The sequence below is a fragment of the Mya arenaria genome, chromosome 8, assembly GCF_026914265.1.
Source record: "Mya arenaria isolate MELC-2E11 chromosome 8, ASM2691426v1".
Classification (NCBI taxonomy): Eukaryota; Metazoa; Mollusca; class Bivalvia; order Myida; family Myidae; genus Mya; species Mya arenaria.
In genome coordinates this window covers 70,040,790-70,055,722 of record NC_069129.1, presented here as the reverse complement: position 1 = coordinate 70,055,722, position 14,933 = coordinate 70,040,790, and the positions used below count along the sequence as shown (strand labels likewise).

Below are 14,933 nucleotides of genomic sequence, written 5' to 3'. Positions count from 1 at the left end.
TGTATCATGACTTTTGCAAAACAAAAACGCTTTTTCAATAGGATGGTTTTTACACATATCCTCTGTGATATCAAACATTATACGCGCTGAATTGTTTCTACTATTTCCATACATCTTCAGAATATGAGTTTTAAATGCCCTACCTGTCTTATGAATTTCGACACACGCTTCGCCAATGTGTCCACATGTTTTGCAGCATGCAACTGCATGCTCCTTACAGCACATTTCACACTGTACATGTTTTGAAGCCATTTGAAATGATAAATTGAAATTTATTCTAAAATCCGAAATTAAAATGTGAAACAGATTTATAAAATGACAAAGTGAGGATTTCAAAATCAAAAAGATAATGGTATCACTGATAAGCGTGTACACATTGCGATCATGGTCAAATTAGTTCCTGGTTTACATAAAATCTTGTTCATTAGTTTAACAGTTTATGCTTGATCGCTTAGAAACAAATTCATTAAACAACTTTTGAACAACTTAGAGAGTTTTCTTGTTCTTCAATTCTCAAAAAAAAACTATCGACAGAATTTTAATATGCGCAAACGCAAATTGAGCAGTCAACAGTTTTGGTAAGAGAAGCTATTCTGTGTCTACTTGAAAAAAAACAACGAAAAATTATATATATTGGTAGTATTGACTGCCTTCATTGATAACTAATGTTGGCAAGATTGCTTTTTACAGTTGTTCAAATTGACTTATTTAACTTACTCTTTTGTTAAAAAACAACGTAAAAAACGGACACATACTTATTGGAAAAAACCGTGTCTAAGCCTAAAGTCATTCAATTCACAATACGTTTCGCCGTAATTTATTGATATACTTATTTTCATTGTTTTATAAATGACCAAGCAAGTATCATTTTCCCAGTTTTTGAAGAAGGGTGAATAAAAGAGGAATGCATCTTTTAACTTGCAATACCATCAGTGTTTTCGGTTCGCACCCTTGATTCGTGTGTGCGATCTGTTTGAGGTGTTTGTATTTGTGTATGAGGTTTTCTACAGTTTCTTTTGCCGTTTTGGCTTTTGCATTTTTCTACGACTGGCTTGTTCCAATAGTTTTTATTGTATTATTGAACTATGGTGTCATTCTTTCAAAAATGATTAGATTATATTCAAGTTCTTACAAGCAGTTAATTACATTGACACTACTGTACACCATTTGGATTTAACTAATATCAAAGCCTTAAAAACGCACTTGCCGCCAGTGTCGAAGCTTCAGTAACAGTGATTGTCCCTTGTTCAACATGAAACAATATTTCCGCCTTTGGGTTTTCGAACAACAACATTATTTTACCATTGTTTTGGATAAACAATGCTGTACATAGAAAACATAAAATAAATAGAAAACGATACTTCAAGCGATTAGGAAATATAAATAAAATTTACTCAGAAGCTGAAATTGTCCTTCTAGAACAGCTAAGGAAAGACTATCTTATTACCAGAATAAATAAAGCACAAGAGAACAGTTTAATAACGATGTATTGAAATTTTAGTTCTGGTTTAAAATGCAATATTTGAGGCATTTTTGAATATATGCAATCAACCGTTGCAAAAATCGAATCAAGGCAAGACAAACATCTTCTTAAGATAATAATCGTCTAATTTCTGAATCATTTCGTATTGATAAGAATGCCAAACCTTTCTGACAACACACTATCCTGTTGTTTTTCTTAAACACATATTAGTCTGCTGTTGCGTTGCATGCAAAGATAGATACGACTCGATCTGTTACTGTTCATTGCCTTAAAAAGAACAGGGGCAACAAATGTATGTTCTACCGAATAAAGTAGTACAAAAAAATAGATACTGATGGATAATTGTATATCAAACTAACAGTAAAACGGAAAACTGTGAGCTGGACAGCTATGCGAAAAATGTGAGGAAATCGTAGTCTGTTAACTAGATTCAGTGTCAAGCGGGTTCGCTGTCAGATCTTCGAAAATGTTTATAATGAATATGCTTTTTAAAAGTCCGGTGTTAACAAAAGAAAAAATCATAGACTCGACACCTAGTCAGATGTGATCGACACTTTACCTTTGCTTGGTTGGTTTTGAGGACAAAACACACACTAATTTGTAGTTCCCATCGATGTGAAATGACTTGCTACCAAACATTTGATCACATGTGTCCAGAACTGTTTCCCTGTTCCGACGAACGGCTGTACAGCAGAGGATGACTCGACAGTTGAGGATACAATCCTGTATTTGCACATACCCTAGATTGTTTCGATAACCTGAGCGATAGCGAAACTTATTACAGAGATATGGAAAGGATACAAAATTGTCATGCAATTCGACAGTTACCTGTGCTAAGAGGGAGGAGGTTTGTCCCCAAAAGCATTGAACATACTATGCATTTGAGAAAATTAAAATGTAAAAGAAACAAAATGGTTTTCTTGTGTGTTTTGAACCTTATCGAATTAACAAATGCACTATATAATGCTCATGACAGTATAACAAGTTGATGGTCAAAAAGTCGTATACATACAACGATGTGCCTACCACCAACACTATAGACAGAATATCGTCTTCGCATGTCCTCAAACTCGGACACATTGGAATGTTGCATGTATAAACATATACGACAAGTTTCAATAATCATGAATTTCATACATTTCACATAGCATGAACGACGAATACGCACTAGTTCAATATCGATCAAACAGTTCTCCGCATAGGGAGGTGACCACTGTTTATATGTAAGGACAAATGTTGTATGCTTTGAGGCTGTCTTGCTGTAACAGTGACTTAAGGGCCTCCCACAGCACAAATATGGGCGGGGAAGGCCAAACAATAAGACCTTTCAAAAGTTCGTATTTTTTTTTTTAGTTTTTAAGAACAATCTTTTTAGGAAATAAAACAAAAATCATTTGTGACATGTTTTAGGGTATTAAGGCAGTTGACCAAATTTTACGAAAGAAGAATTTCGACCAAAAAGCATTTGCATTATTTCGGAAAAGTCTATCAACAATATAACTATGTTTCTGTGTCAAAATGCCACAGACTCCCTAATCAACAATGTCTTGAGAGTTATTGATGATATATTTTCAAATAAAAAATATTCAATAAAATAACGAAAAATAGCGGCTTTAATTCATTTCCAGGTTACAAAAATGTCCAATCACCTGCACAAAGCCTTATGACATTGAATGTGAAGTACTCACTATTTTGACTCAAAACATATTAATTTTGTATAAAGACATTTTCAGTAAGATGCAATAGTTTTTTTTATTAGAAATCTGATAAAATCTTCCTCGCTATTCCGGCTACACATGTCGCAACGGTAATATGTATTATACTTGTTACATATTGAACCTCAAAACCAAATAAAAACATTTTTAAACATATTATGTGTTCGACCTTCAAACGACTTTCACACTGTGGAAGGGCCTTTAGTTTTGTTTTCCTACATATTTGTATTGTCCATGATGCACTCTCTACATTGCAGATTGAGAATGCTACTTCAGACTGATATTTTGTTTAAGTTGAAGTAATGAACATAGTTTATTGTTGTAGTTCAGTTCAGTACGTACCTGCACCTGAGATTAAATATTTGTGCTTGACTAGAATTTTTCTTTTTCTTTCGCCCTGACGCACCATGGATTCCGTGAATAAGTATCGGTAAATAACTTCAAATGAGTGAACTTTTTGAGGAAAACGTGACATAACTTTCTTTTGTTTAAATCAATTGGTTTTGAACTGACTTTTAAGAAAATTTATAGTTGTCGAATATGTAAAACGCTAGACAAGTAATTGTTTTTAACAATCTGAAGTTTGGCCTGTTTAGATAGAAATGTATATTGTACACCACGGGCAAGTTGATCGAATCCTTTCCGGGGCATTACTTTACGCTTTGTAAAATAAAAGTTGCCCAAAGCAGTTTAACGCCAGCGTTAAATACTTAACAGTAAATTACCTCCTACTTTACCTGTGCAACATTGCATCAATCTATAAAAAAAACATTCCAAAATGAAAGATTGGTGGAAGAAGAAAAAATCAAATAAAGACAGTAGAAACATTATTACGAAGTAATATATATCTAAAAAAATAGCATGGAAATGGACGTGATCTAATATTCTGTATTCTAGCCCCAATAGCTGTATTTTAGAATTTTTGCTTAGTAACTTAAAGGTGCTTTTGTTCAACAGTTATGTCAGGAGGTTATTTTTATAAGCATTACATTTAGTCTTTATGTTTAAACTTATTGCTATTGTGCTTGTTTTGTAGGTTTTCACATAAGTATTTTAATCAGAAACATACAATGTAAGCTTTATTTATAATGTCTTACCATATTGGTTTTGCTGTTTCATAAAATGTTTGACATTTATTGTCCCTGAGGTTTCCATTAAATTGTCAAAACTCAAAAAAGTTGACAACACCACTCTCATTGAGCATGGTTTTACCTTAAGCTTATTGCATTGATAATATATATATATTCATATGCAGAAATCTTGCTACTGATACATTTCACCTGCACATTTAAGGTTTCCACACACCTGAAAATGAGCACATAGCCTTGCAGATAGGCTCAAATCTCGCGATAACAAGGTAAAAAAGGTGGCCGCGACTTTAAGAGGTTCAAATCCACCGTTATATTTCAATAAACCAATGGAAAGCATGAAATAAAAACTATGCATACATGTATTAGAACATGTTAAAGAAAACTCTACATTGTGAGTGGACGATGTAAGAGTGACATATTTGGGCAAGTACAACATTACCTTATATTTGGGTATGTGGACACTACAAACATATATATAAATAGAACTTCCAATAATAGAACATTAATACAAGCGTATACGTACACAGGTGGTTGGACATATATGCGTCACACCACGGGAAACATAAATGGACGTAAAACAAATGTTAGGTCACTAGTTAACTCATTTTTAATTAAATGTTACTTTTAGGCCAAAAATCTTGTTATTAAACAACGGCCATTTGTGGTCTATATGGGTAATGTCCTTCGGATTATGGTACAGTGTTCTTAATTTATCTAGTATGCGCATAGGCATTACTTCTCGTTTGTACAAAACTGCCCATTCCACCTGGATTTGCACGAGCAATCTTTACCGCTAGAATTTCCCCAAGGTTTGTCGTAACTTTCATAAAGCTGGCATATTGGACTCGACGTAAAGCACTATTTTTACACTAGGTCTTTCTCCATTTGCTAGTCAGTAAATTTCTTAGATGCAATAAATGAATTCTGGAAGCAATGTTCACATTTCCTATCAATAGCTTCTGGATTTAGCTATTCTGGTCACTTTTCTGACACGGGTTCTGGTGCTTGCTGTGGTTGCGGCTGCATGCGCTGTTTCGGTTTTCGCTTCTTTGTCTGCTTCCTCTTCACTCAAATTATGTTAGAAAAACGTTTGTATATTTTGTATATTTAGTACAAAGCAGACATATTTTCGTATTTCTATTTTTTTAATTATGTCAATGTAACTTTTTCAACAATTATATGATTATTCGTTAATGTACACTTTACTAATTGTTATGCATGCATTCGTTATTATAATATCATAATCTTTATTACTGTATATACAGTAAACAAGTTCCAGACATTGAAATAATTACCTGTTTGATCCAACTCTTTATTGTCCCATTCATTAGGAATCAAAGCGCTTAAAGCGTTGACAGGCCTTCGACACCTGCTACGTTTTGTCATGTTATTTGTAACACATTAACATACACTTCTAAAGATAGTATATGCATGCCCATGAATTCTTTCGCAAATACTTTAAGATTTGCTATGTCGATACTCAATTAAACAGAACAGAACAGAATCAAAATCATGGAGTATCAGTCACTTGATTTAAACTCATTTTATATGTGGAATACCCAAATAATTACAAAAGTATGGAGTAATACTCAGTTATATATAAAATATTATCTAGAACTTTGGTTTCATAAAAAATGCACTGTCACGGATAAAGCATTTAAGCATTTTTAGAAAATCTACTGTACAATTCAAACACGAGTCGTATTTAATTTACTACCATGGTATGTCCGCTGAACTAAATGCATCCAACCAATTGCATTGGTCATGTTAAAAAAAGTTTATGTTTAAGGTCTCTTTTTACAATGAAAAGTTCCTCGAGAAAAATTACTTTGGATCGAATCACCCATATACTATTTGTTTCCTATATGAATTGATGTATCTTAATATTACCACCAATCTATGTCTCTCGTGGAAAAAATGAACAGATTTATATCAGTGCTTTATTAATATGAATATGCAACAGACTTTTGACTTTTTGTATAATTCGTTCATTTAGCTCATTTCGCTAGATAGCAGGGCAGAAGGGAAGATTCACATTGCGTTTATAATTAATTGTATATCTGAGGAACCACCCCTGTACTTTTTTACGTTTTGTACGTTTTTATGGAATTGTTATGAAAGATATCACAGCCAGAACTTCCGGGATTTATGCAGTTGATAGAAGTTGTCCCTTCATATCCGTGTTTTATAAGTGTGTTTTTGTATAATTACACGCAAACTATACAAACACCGATTTACTTATGGGTAAACTTGAAAATATTTTGCAAATGACACATAATTCCGGGGATAAAACCGTTAAACCTAGACTCTATTTTTAACCGATAATGTTAACACAGATACATACATATACGCGTAATTTATTTTGAATCAGTACGCGTTCATCTTGAAACCATTTTTGTTGTAATGGTCCGTACTCGATACTAAAATAATTGCGTTTTCTTTCATTTAATTGCGTCATTACTTTTAACCGCCACAGACGTTGTATGAATATCCATTGCAGCGCTACTTTCACAAGCTACTCACGCAAAAGGCAGCTTCGTAGCTATAAGAGCAGATTGGAAATGTAAATTAGGTTGTCGACCACCGCAGTTCTAATAGCGCTGGAGATGGTGCGCTCGTGGGCGCAATAATTCGTCAAATGTTACAAATGTTATGTCGATCTACAGACGGTAGATTCAGATTAACGGTTGTAAAAGTCTGCAGGCCTAGCGGCGTACAGCTCAAAACAGTTCTTGTCACCATTGTGAAGTAATATTATCAGAGCTATTATGCTGCTGCATGTTCAGGTCAAATGGGTCACCTCACCTGCCGTTTGTCTATCTTGATAAGCTGTGTTTTGTCTGACCCAGAGAAAGAGAATAAAATAAGCGGACAATTTCTATTTAATTGTGGTCAGAAACATATATATCAAATTATCTCTTATGCATGCGTTTAAAGGATATCTTTATCACTTTTGACTTCAAAGGTGCAATGGAAAAGGAAACAAAGAGTTGAAAGTGTACACATATGAAAGATCCAGAAACAAACATTAGAGATTCAATTCGAAAACGATTCAGAAAAGATGCAGTTTTCGAACAAGGTGGATTTTTAAGAAGCAGCATGGACTCGAATGATGAAGGAATTACTAGATTTTGGCGTTAGTGATCAAACAGATATTTAAAAGACAGAGCACTTATCTAACAGTTTTATACTGGATAAATGTGAACATGATTGCTTTATTTCTGTAAACAAAAGACCTGATGATCCTCGAAAGAATGAACAAAAAAATCAAGAAGACATGGATATAATCTGGTACCGGAATCATTCGCACATAAGTGTCATGTCCTGGAAACAAAATGGCAATGCAGAAATGGTCACATTCGCCAATAGAATGCATCAGGTGATACTCACTAACTTACAAAGTTGAGAACCTTTAACACATAACAAAGACACAGGTGAATGGGCATGCACGCGACAGGAGCCTGTCATTAAATAAGACTGTGAGAACAAGAAATTATTGTATTAAATCCTGTAACTTTGGCACCAAACCATTGACTCAAGGATTGAAAAACACCACAAGGTGCAAATAACAACACTGGTGTGTCATAGCATCCAAGCCTATCAGATAAATGCACTAGACGTAGAAATCACTTGTAGTTATGACTGGTGCATTTTCTATTTTCAAGACATGTACGATAAATGATCGAATGACTCTACATGAAAGGAAGCTGGGTATGTGCCAGACTTCACCGTGGCTCTGGAACCAGTAGCAATTAGGCTTCTAAATGAGTTTTTACATTCATTAACATTGTATAAAAGTGCTAAGGATAACGTTTATTCAAATATACACACTTATTACGTGGAGAGTTTTCACAATTCAGTCCTTAAATATCTCCAAAAATGACTACACTATAAATACCTCATAAAGCGCTTGTGGATGACTTAACTTTGTCTTAAGCAGTTCTGAACTTGAACGAACACGTTCATATTCCATTAACACCCAGAATTTTCTGTGAAGAGGCATACCACAAACGCACACATTTGGGAAAAAAGCTACATAAGAAAGACATATAAAGATGTAAGTGACATTTCGGAACTTCTAGTCAGTGCCCTCGAAGTACGAGAAATTCCTCAGTGCAAATTGTGGGTAGTTTTGTCAATGACGATGAGTTTACAGATTATTAACTGAATTCTAAGGTGTTATATAAACACTGACAAGTCACAATGTCTATAACATTTAATATAGTTTGTGTGTTCAGTGACATCTAAACCACAATTTAAGAGTTGAATCGAGTGCTCTATTTGATTACTACACCTATTATATTTATAGAGTTTATTCTCTTATCTTTCAATAGAGTAAATCTCTCTATATATTAATAACTATATAAATTATTGTGAATTGTTCTTCTTATATATATCTACATTTCAAGTTTCATTTCAATCCATTTAGTATTTGGGCCTGGACAAGTACCCATTAAAAAACAATCAGGTAAAGGGCAGACAACTTAAATGTATGCAGGACAGAATTAAGGTGCATGTGCTGTGCACGTTTTACCACATTGCCATCTATCTACATTTGAAGTTTCACTTCAATCCCGTAAATATTTTCCAAAATATGGCACCAATCATGAAAGAACTGTTTAAGGGGATATTACTTAATTTATATGCATGATAAGATTATGGTTCTTGTGCATTGCATTTCCTCCAACTGCCATCGATCTTTATACCAAATTTATATCAATCCAATGAGAAGTTCAGAAGTTTTTCTCCGTATTAGGGCGTGCAATGACGAATTTTGAAAAAAATGGCTATGTAATGATAATTTAATAAATATGTACGATGCGCTTCCTCTCATTGCTTTCTATTTATATACTTAGTTGTATTACAATACCATCAGTAGTTTTGAAGCTATGGCCCGGACAAGCATCAATTATGAAAACAAGTTTAAGGGGAGATTACTATATATATGCATGCATGATAGGATTATGGTTCTTGTGCATTGCACTTCCTCTCATCCTCATCTATTAATATATAGCATTTTATTTCAATCCTATCAGCAGTTTTGAAGTTATTCTCTGGACAGGCAGAAGTGATGGACATAGCCGTGACTATATGCTCCTCTCTTCTGATAACTGGTTTCATACATTGGCTGCAGGTAAAAGAAAGTTGGACAAAGGAAGGAAAGGTTGAAGTGGTTTCTAGGTGGAACTCAATGTGTTTCCAAGGACCACAAAACGAAATATCTTGGTTATTTTGATATTTAATTACTGCATCAATAACAAAATGTTTCATAAACAAATAGAATATAAGATAAATTGTAAGTGGTCAAACTGCATAAAGAGGTCACAAAACACAACATGTAAATCTATGTGTTACAAATTATTAATACCACATCATCCAGGTATGTGCACATTGCACATGTTTAAAAAGGCATGTATTATGCATGAGGGCAGTGAATTTGCTAGTATCATTGAGCCCAGAAGTACCAAGTTTTAACGTGCTTAATTCATTTGAAACCTTGCCATATATGTGTGGCTACACAGACAAGTACACATTGTGTTCACCAACCTCTTCATTCTATAACTTAGTCACACTGAAATCCTTCATTTAAAATCTACTATTAAAATGCATTACCACAACACCGACGTTCACCCATGGTGTGCCTAACGTTCACCCATGGTGTGCCTGACGTTCACCCATGGTGTGCCTGACGTTCACCCATTGTGTGCCTTTCACCGTATTCTAAGTACCCTAACTGATGTAGTACAATCTATATACTATACAAATTGAAAAAAATGGATGTACATCATAGAAGACTGCAATGTTAAATATATACAAAACACAACAGACAGTTTAATAGAATGTATCAAAAAATATTCAAACAACTCATCTTAATGACAAGTAGAATTTCTAAGCAAATTCTGTAAATTAAAAGAATGTTACAAAACTTGACACTAAATGTATTTATCATAAATTTGGAAGCTTTAGAAGCTTTTAATTTAATTATTATTTTACTTTTCCTCCCTCTTTGAAAAGTGACCGTTAACACCCTTATATACAATGGAGCATCCGGTATTGACAACACCAATCTTAACAAACATGGTTTTCCCTCAAACTTATTGCATTTATCATATATATTCAACTGCAGAAATTATGCTACTGATACATTTTACCTGCACATGCAAGGTTATCTACCACACATCTGTTAATCTTAAAAAATTACCAATTCTACGTTTATGTTATCAATTAACATTACATGGATGGAAGCCTCACTCCAACTTGTTCACGTGTCAGAGGTAGTCAAAGAATGCATTGATTGGTCAATTGAATGGTTGAATGACAGCCAGCGTAGTCCTAATTACAAACATCTCTGACTAGCTAATACAGTATCAAGACAGATGGACCATTTACATTACATCATCGCTACAACATGAACAAATCATCAACAAATAAGTTTTAGACAAGTGAATTGTTATCACAAAAGATGGTCTCCCCTAAACTAAATGGTTCATAAGGAACAAACATTTAGCAAATTACGCGGAGTTCATTCATGGCAACATAGAAATTGAAATCATTGCTTAGGAAATGTAAAATGGCGCAATATTCTGCCAGAAGAGGAAACATAGTTTAAGAATACTACATGGGATACTTCTTACCATAAGTATCTATCATGTCTTTCTGACCCAAGGGCAGGCGTGTAAGCTGGTAAAGTAGCTTGCCAATTACCGACCGCGCAGCGTGCCCACGGGTCAGATGTTTCTATTCCGACATGAAAAACAAGATTGATTTATTTCTTTGCATACCTGAAGTTGACAATTTGATGAAAACTTGATGTAGAAGACTAATTTTCTTACATTTCATTAAAAAGCGCGTGTGACGTATGTTTACTGACGTCATAAAGCAAAGAAATTTTATATCACTATTAAATAGTTTTTGATGATTATTTAATTTCATTTTTAAAGTCTTGCATACTTATATATTTAATTGTGCTTTATAGAAATGGCATTATGTTCTTTTCATATACCATACAATAAAAGAAATAAGAAGTGGTGCATGTTGTGGGTGACTTATCATACATGAGTGTTGAAAGACGGGCTTTCCCACCAGTGAACTAGGAACTTTAGACTAAGACAATACCACATGATGAATCAACAACCCTGAACCAATCAGGTCTAACAAATCTCACCTAAACAATATAACAATTACATCAATAATCTTAAATATGTATGACACCATGTCAGAGAAGTCTTTCCGCCTGGGAATTGCAAGAGTCTCCCAAGCTTTTAACATTAGGTAACGCAGAAGTCTTTCCCTTGGTGAATTCTAAGGGTCGGCTACATTGGGGAGAAATCTTTAGGCAGGGGAATTTCAAGCATCTCAGCAGCTTTCAGCTGGGCTTTGGCGGCATGTAGAAGGGAGAAGAGGTGGGACATCTCAGACTCCGTACGACACAGGTCAATCGCCTTCTTGAAAAGCTTGACAGCATTCACCATGTCACCCCTGTGTGTAGGAAATATCAGATTTATTACAGTATGTTCAAAGACTAAATAATAATAACATCACAGTGAAGGTCAACCTTATTCTACAACAGCTTGGCTGCACTTACACACAACGTCACTCCCATGAAAAGAACACTTAATAATAAGATTTTAAGAGAATTGTCAAACTCTAGTCCAAGACAAAATTCTTGTAATGTCATGGATAAAGGCTGATAGCCTTTTCTTGATCAGCTTGTCTGCATATACCTGAGATACAACTACTATACAACTTGAGGAGTTAAAATAAACATGTTGTTTGTCTATTTGAATAACCACTGGAATAACCATTTAACCATTCTGAACATAAAAATTGCAATAACATTTTTAAAACTTCTATCATTGTGGTCCACTCTTTCAATACCATTCTAAACCGTTTCTCTGCATTTTACCACATTGCCCATGTGGATAACAATGCAGTGATTCATTCTGAAATCTGCTTGAATGCAACTTTCGGACACACAAATTCAAAAACCATCATGGGCTTTAAGCAAAATATTCTGACAGTGTCCCATCATAATGTTGTGTACAAATTACATTAAAAAAATTGGCTGGCTGTGATTGCTCATCTCAGACCAAATTTATCCTTGAATGGTCTAGTGGTAAAGTTGCACCTCAGACAAACGGCAATACACTGGCTGTCAGTGTAATTTGATGTAAGTCACATAAATATTTCTCCGATAACCAAAATGACCCTCCATCTACTAAATTATTTTTGTATTGAAGATATTAAAAGTTTGAAATTTGTAGATAAAAATATGAAAAACCTTAATTGTGTAGGGGCTTGGAGAAAAAAGACAAAAGGTGATTGATTTGTACCTTATTAGACATTATTAAGTTTCCTTAACATCTCTGACTCACAGGATAGCATAAACTAAATCCTTTCTAAGGCCAAAGTCATAACTTGAGTTATACTTTAAGCCATTGTGGACCATTGGATAACTAACATGTAAAAGTTAGGCCCAAGTCATGACTTGATTTACATTAAAATCCATTTTGGACCATGAGATGGTTTACATGTGTATGTCAGTACGTACCTCTGCACCTCGATAGTTCCAAGCATCTCATAAGCGTATTCACACTTGTCATCCAGTTCAATGGCCTGCTTGATCAGTGTAACCGGTTCATCAATATTCTGTTTCCACTGAAGCTTCAGCAACCTGTGAATACAATACATTGGGAATATGATAATAAACAATGAGGCAAGCTCGAACATGTCATCCACGTCAATGACCTGCTTGATCAACACAACCATCTCTTTAATGTTCTATTTTCAATGAAGTTTCAAAAACTTCGGATCAGAGGGGAATATGCATAAATAACTATACATACTGATATTTCTCATTAAATGGCTGATAAGCAGCACCTGCTTGCAGATACCATTTAACCACTTATTGTGTTTGGCTTTTAAAGATGGTTAATGCTAGCGGTGTACACTATTACAAATAAGTCTAATTTAGATTGATAATCACTCCTCACTTTAGGTGTTATTTACGTTGTGATGACCTGATTCAACTAATTGATCTTATATATAGACATACTTTAGTCAAGTAAAAATTATGCATGTGACTTGCAGGGCCTTAAGATTTTTGACTGCTACATTTTGGTTTAACACAGCTGGGCGAGCTACCATTTATAAGTTTTTGAAGTAGGACAGAATGTTGTTTTGTTAGCATTCTGGTTCTCAGTTTCCTTTTATTGTAATATTTTTCATCCATCCATAATGAAACAAAACAAAGCTATCAGTGGATGAAGTAAGTCCAAGCCTGCAAGCCCAGCACTGGTATAAGGCTTTCTGGGCTTGTTGAAATTCTGGATTTTATATCGCAAGGTGCGTTAAGAATGCTGATGCCAAGTGTTAGTGTAAGAATTCAGCGAGTTCACTTTAAGTCTAGTTTTAATACTTACGCTCGCTGTACAAGGGTGTTGGCATTGTCTGGTTCTAGTTTGATAGCCGTCTCAAACTCATTGTCTGCATCGTCAAATCGCCCCAGGTCACATAATGCCTGTAACAGATAACTGGATTAAACTATCGAAAATATGTATAGGATACAAAGGGAAATAATGGTGAGAAAATTCTGGTTAAAGTGTGTGTTTCAAAGGGAGATAACAAAACAGACATAACAGGGCTGACAACACCAACAACAAACTAGAGCTGTCACAAGAGCAAAGAATACCCTAACAAGCCACCTGAACACAGGAATGGTAACCTTTTTCCTTGAAAAGGGGCCAAAACTCCATCAAACATTGGCTGGATTATAACCAAAGTGAAACTTGACCTGTACTTTAGAGTTTCAAACATGTGCACCAAACATTACTTACAAAAAATTGTACCCGTAATAAGCTTTTGTCCGTACACCAACAATTAGCAAGATGAAAAGGAGCCAAAACTCTATTTAAAGTTGGTGGTTTGTAACCAAAGTCAACCATTTTCGGCCTGGATGTGGCATGTGTGTTTGGTTGATGTTCACCAAGCTGAACAAGTGGGCTGATATCTCATGACAGTGTTGACAGATTGAAAAAATTAATTAATTTAGATACATATGTTTAAACCACAAAATACATGATTGGCTTAAGTTTAAACTTTATTTATTTTTTACATCTACTTGTGAAGAATGGTCTTGTGTTTTGGGGGAAAACTGTATAACCCAGAGAATACCCATTTGTTCAGCCGCTAGCCTAAAAGGTTGAGAGTGGTCTAGTGATACATTTATCAGCCTCACCCAAGAGGTTTAAAGTGGTCTAGTGGCTAAGCTGCCAGTCACTCACTCGAGGGGTTGTGAGTGGTCTTGTGATACAGTTGCCAGCCGCTAACCCAAAAGGTTGAGAGTGGTCTAGTGATACATTTATCAGCCTCACCCAAGAGGTTTAAAGTGGTCTAGTGGCTAAGCTGCCAGTCTCTCACTCGAGGGGTTGTGAGTGGTCTTGTAATACAGTTGCCAGCCGCTAACCCAAAAGGTTGAGAGTGGTCTAGTGATACATTTATCAGCATCACCCAAGAGGTTTAAAGTGGTCTAGTGGCTTAGCTGCAAGTCTCTCACTCAAGAGGTTGTGAGTGGTCTAGTGATACAGTTGCCAGCCTCTAAGCCAAGAGGCTGAGTGGTCTCGTGGTACAGTTGCCAGCTTCTAC

At 35.0% G+C, this 14,933-nt stretch overlaps 1 protein-coding gene across 1 annotated transcript in view; it reads right to left on the bottom strand.

Moving 5' to 3' along the window:
* Positions 1–9,510: 9,510 nt before the first annotated feature.
* Positions 9,511–14,933, bottom strand: part of LOC128243150 (mitochondrial import receptor subunit TOM70-like) — a 30,318-nt gene continuing 24,895 nt past the window's right edge. The window contains exons 12-14 of the mRNA XM_052960721.1: positions 13,712–13,809; positions 12,841–12,963; positions 9,511–11,768 (exon numbers count right to left, since the gene is read on the bottom strand). Of these exons, the coding sequence (XP_052816681.1) occupies positions 11,603–11,768; positions 12,841–12,963; positions 13,712–13,809 (387 nt within the window). The 3' untranslated portion in view covers positions 9,511–11,602. The remainder of the gene's footprint in view (positions 11,769–12,840; positions 12,964–13,711; positions 13,810–14,933) is intronic.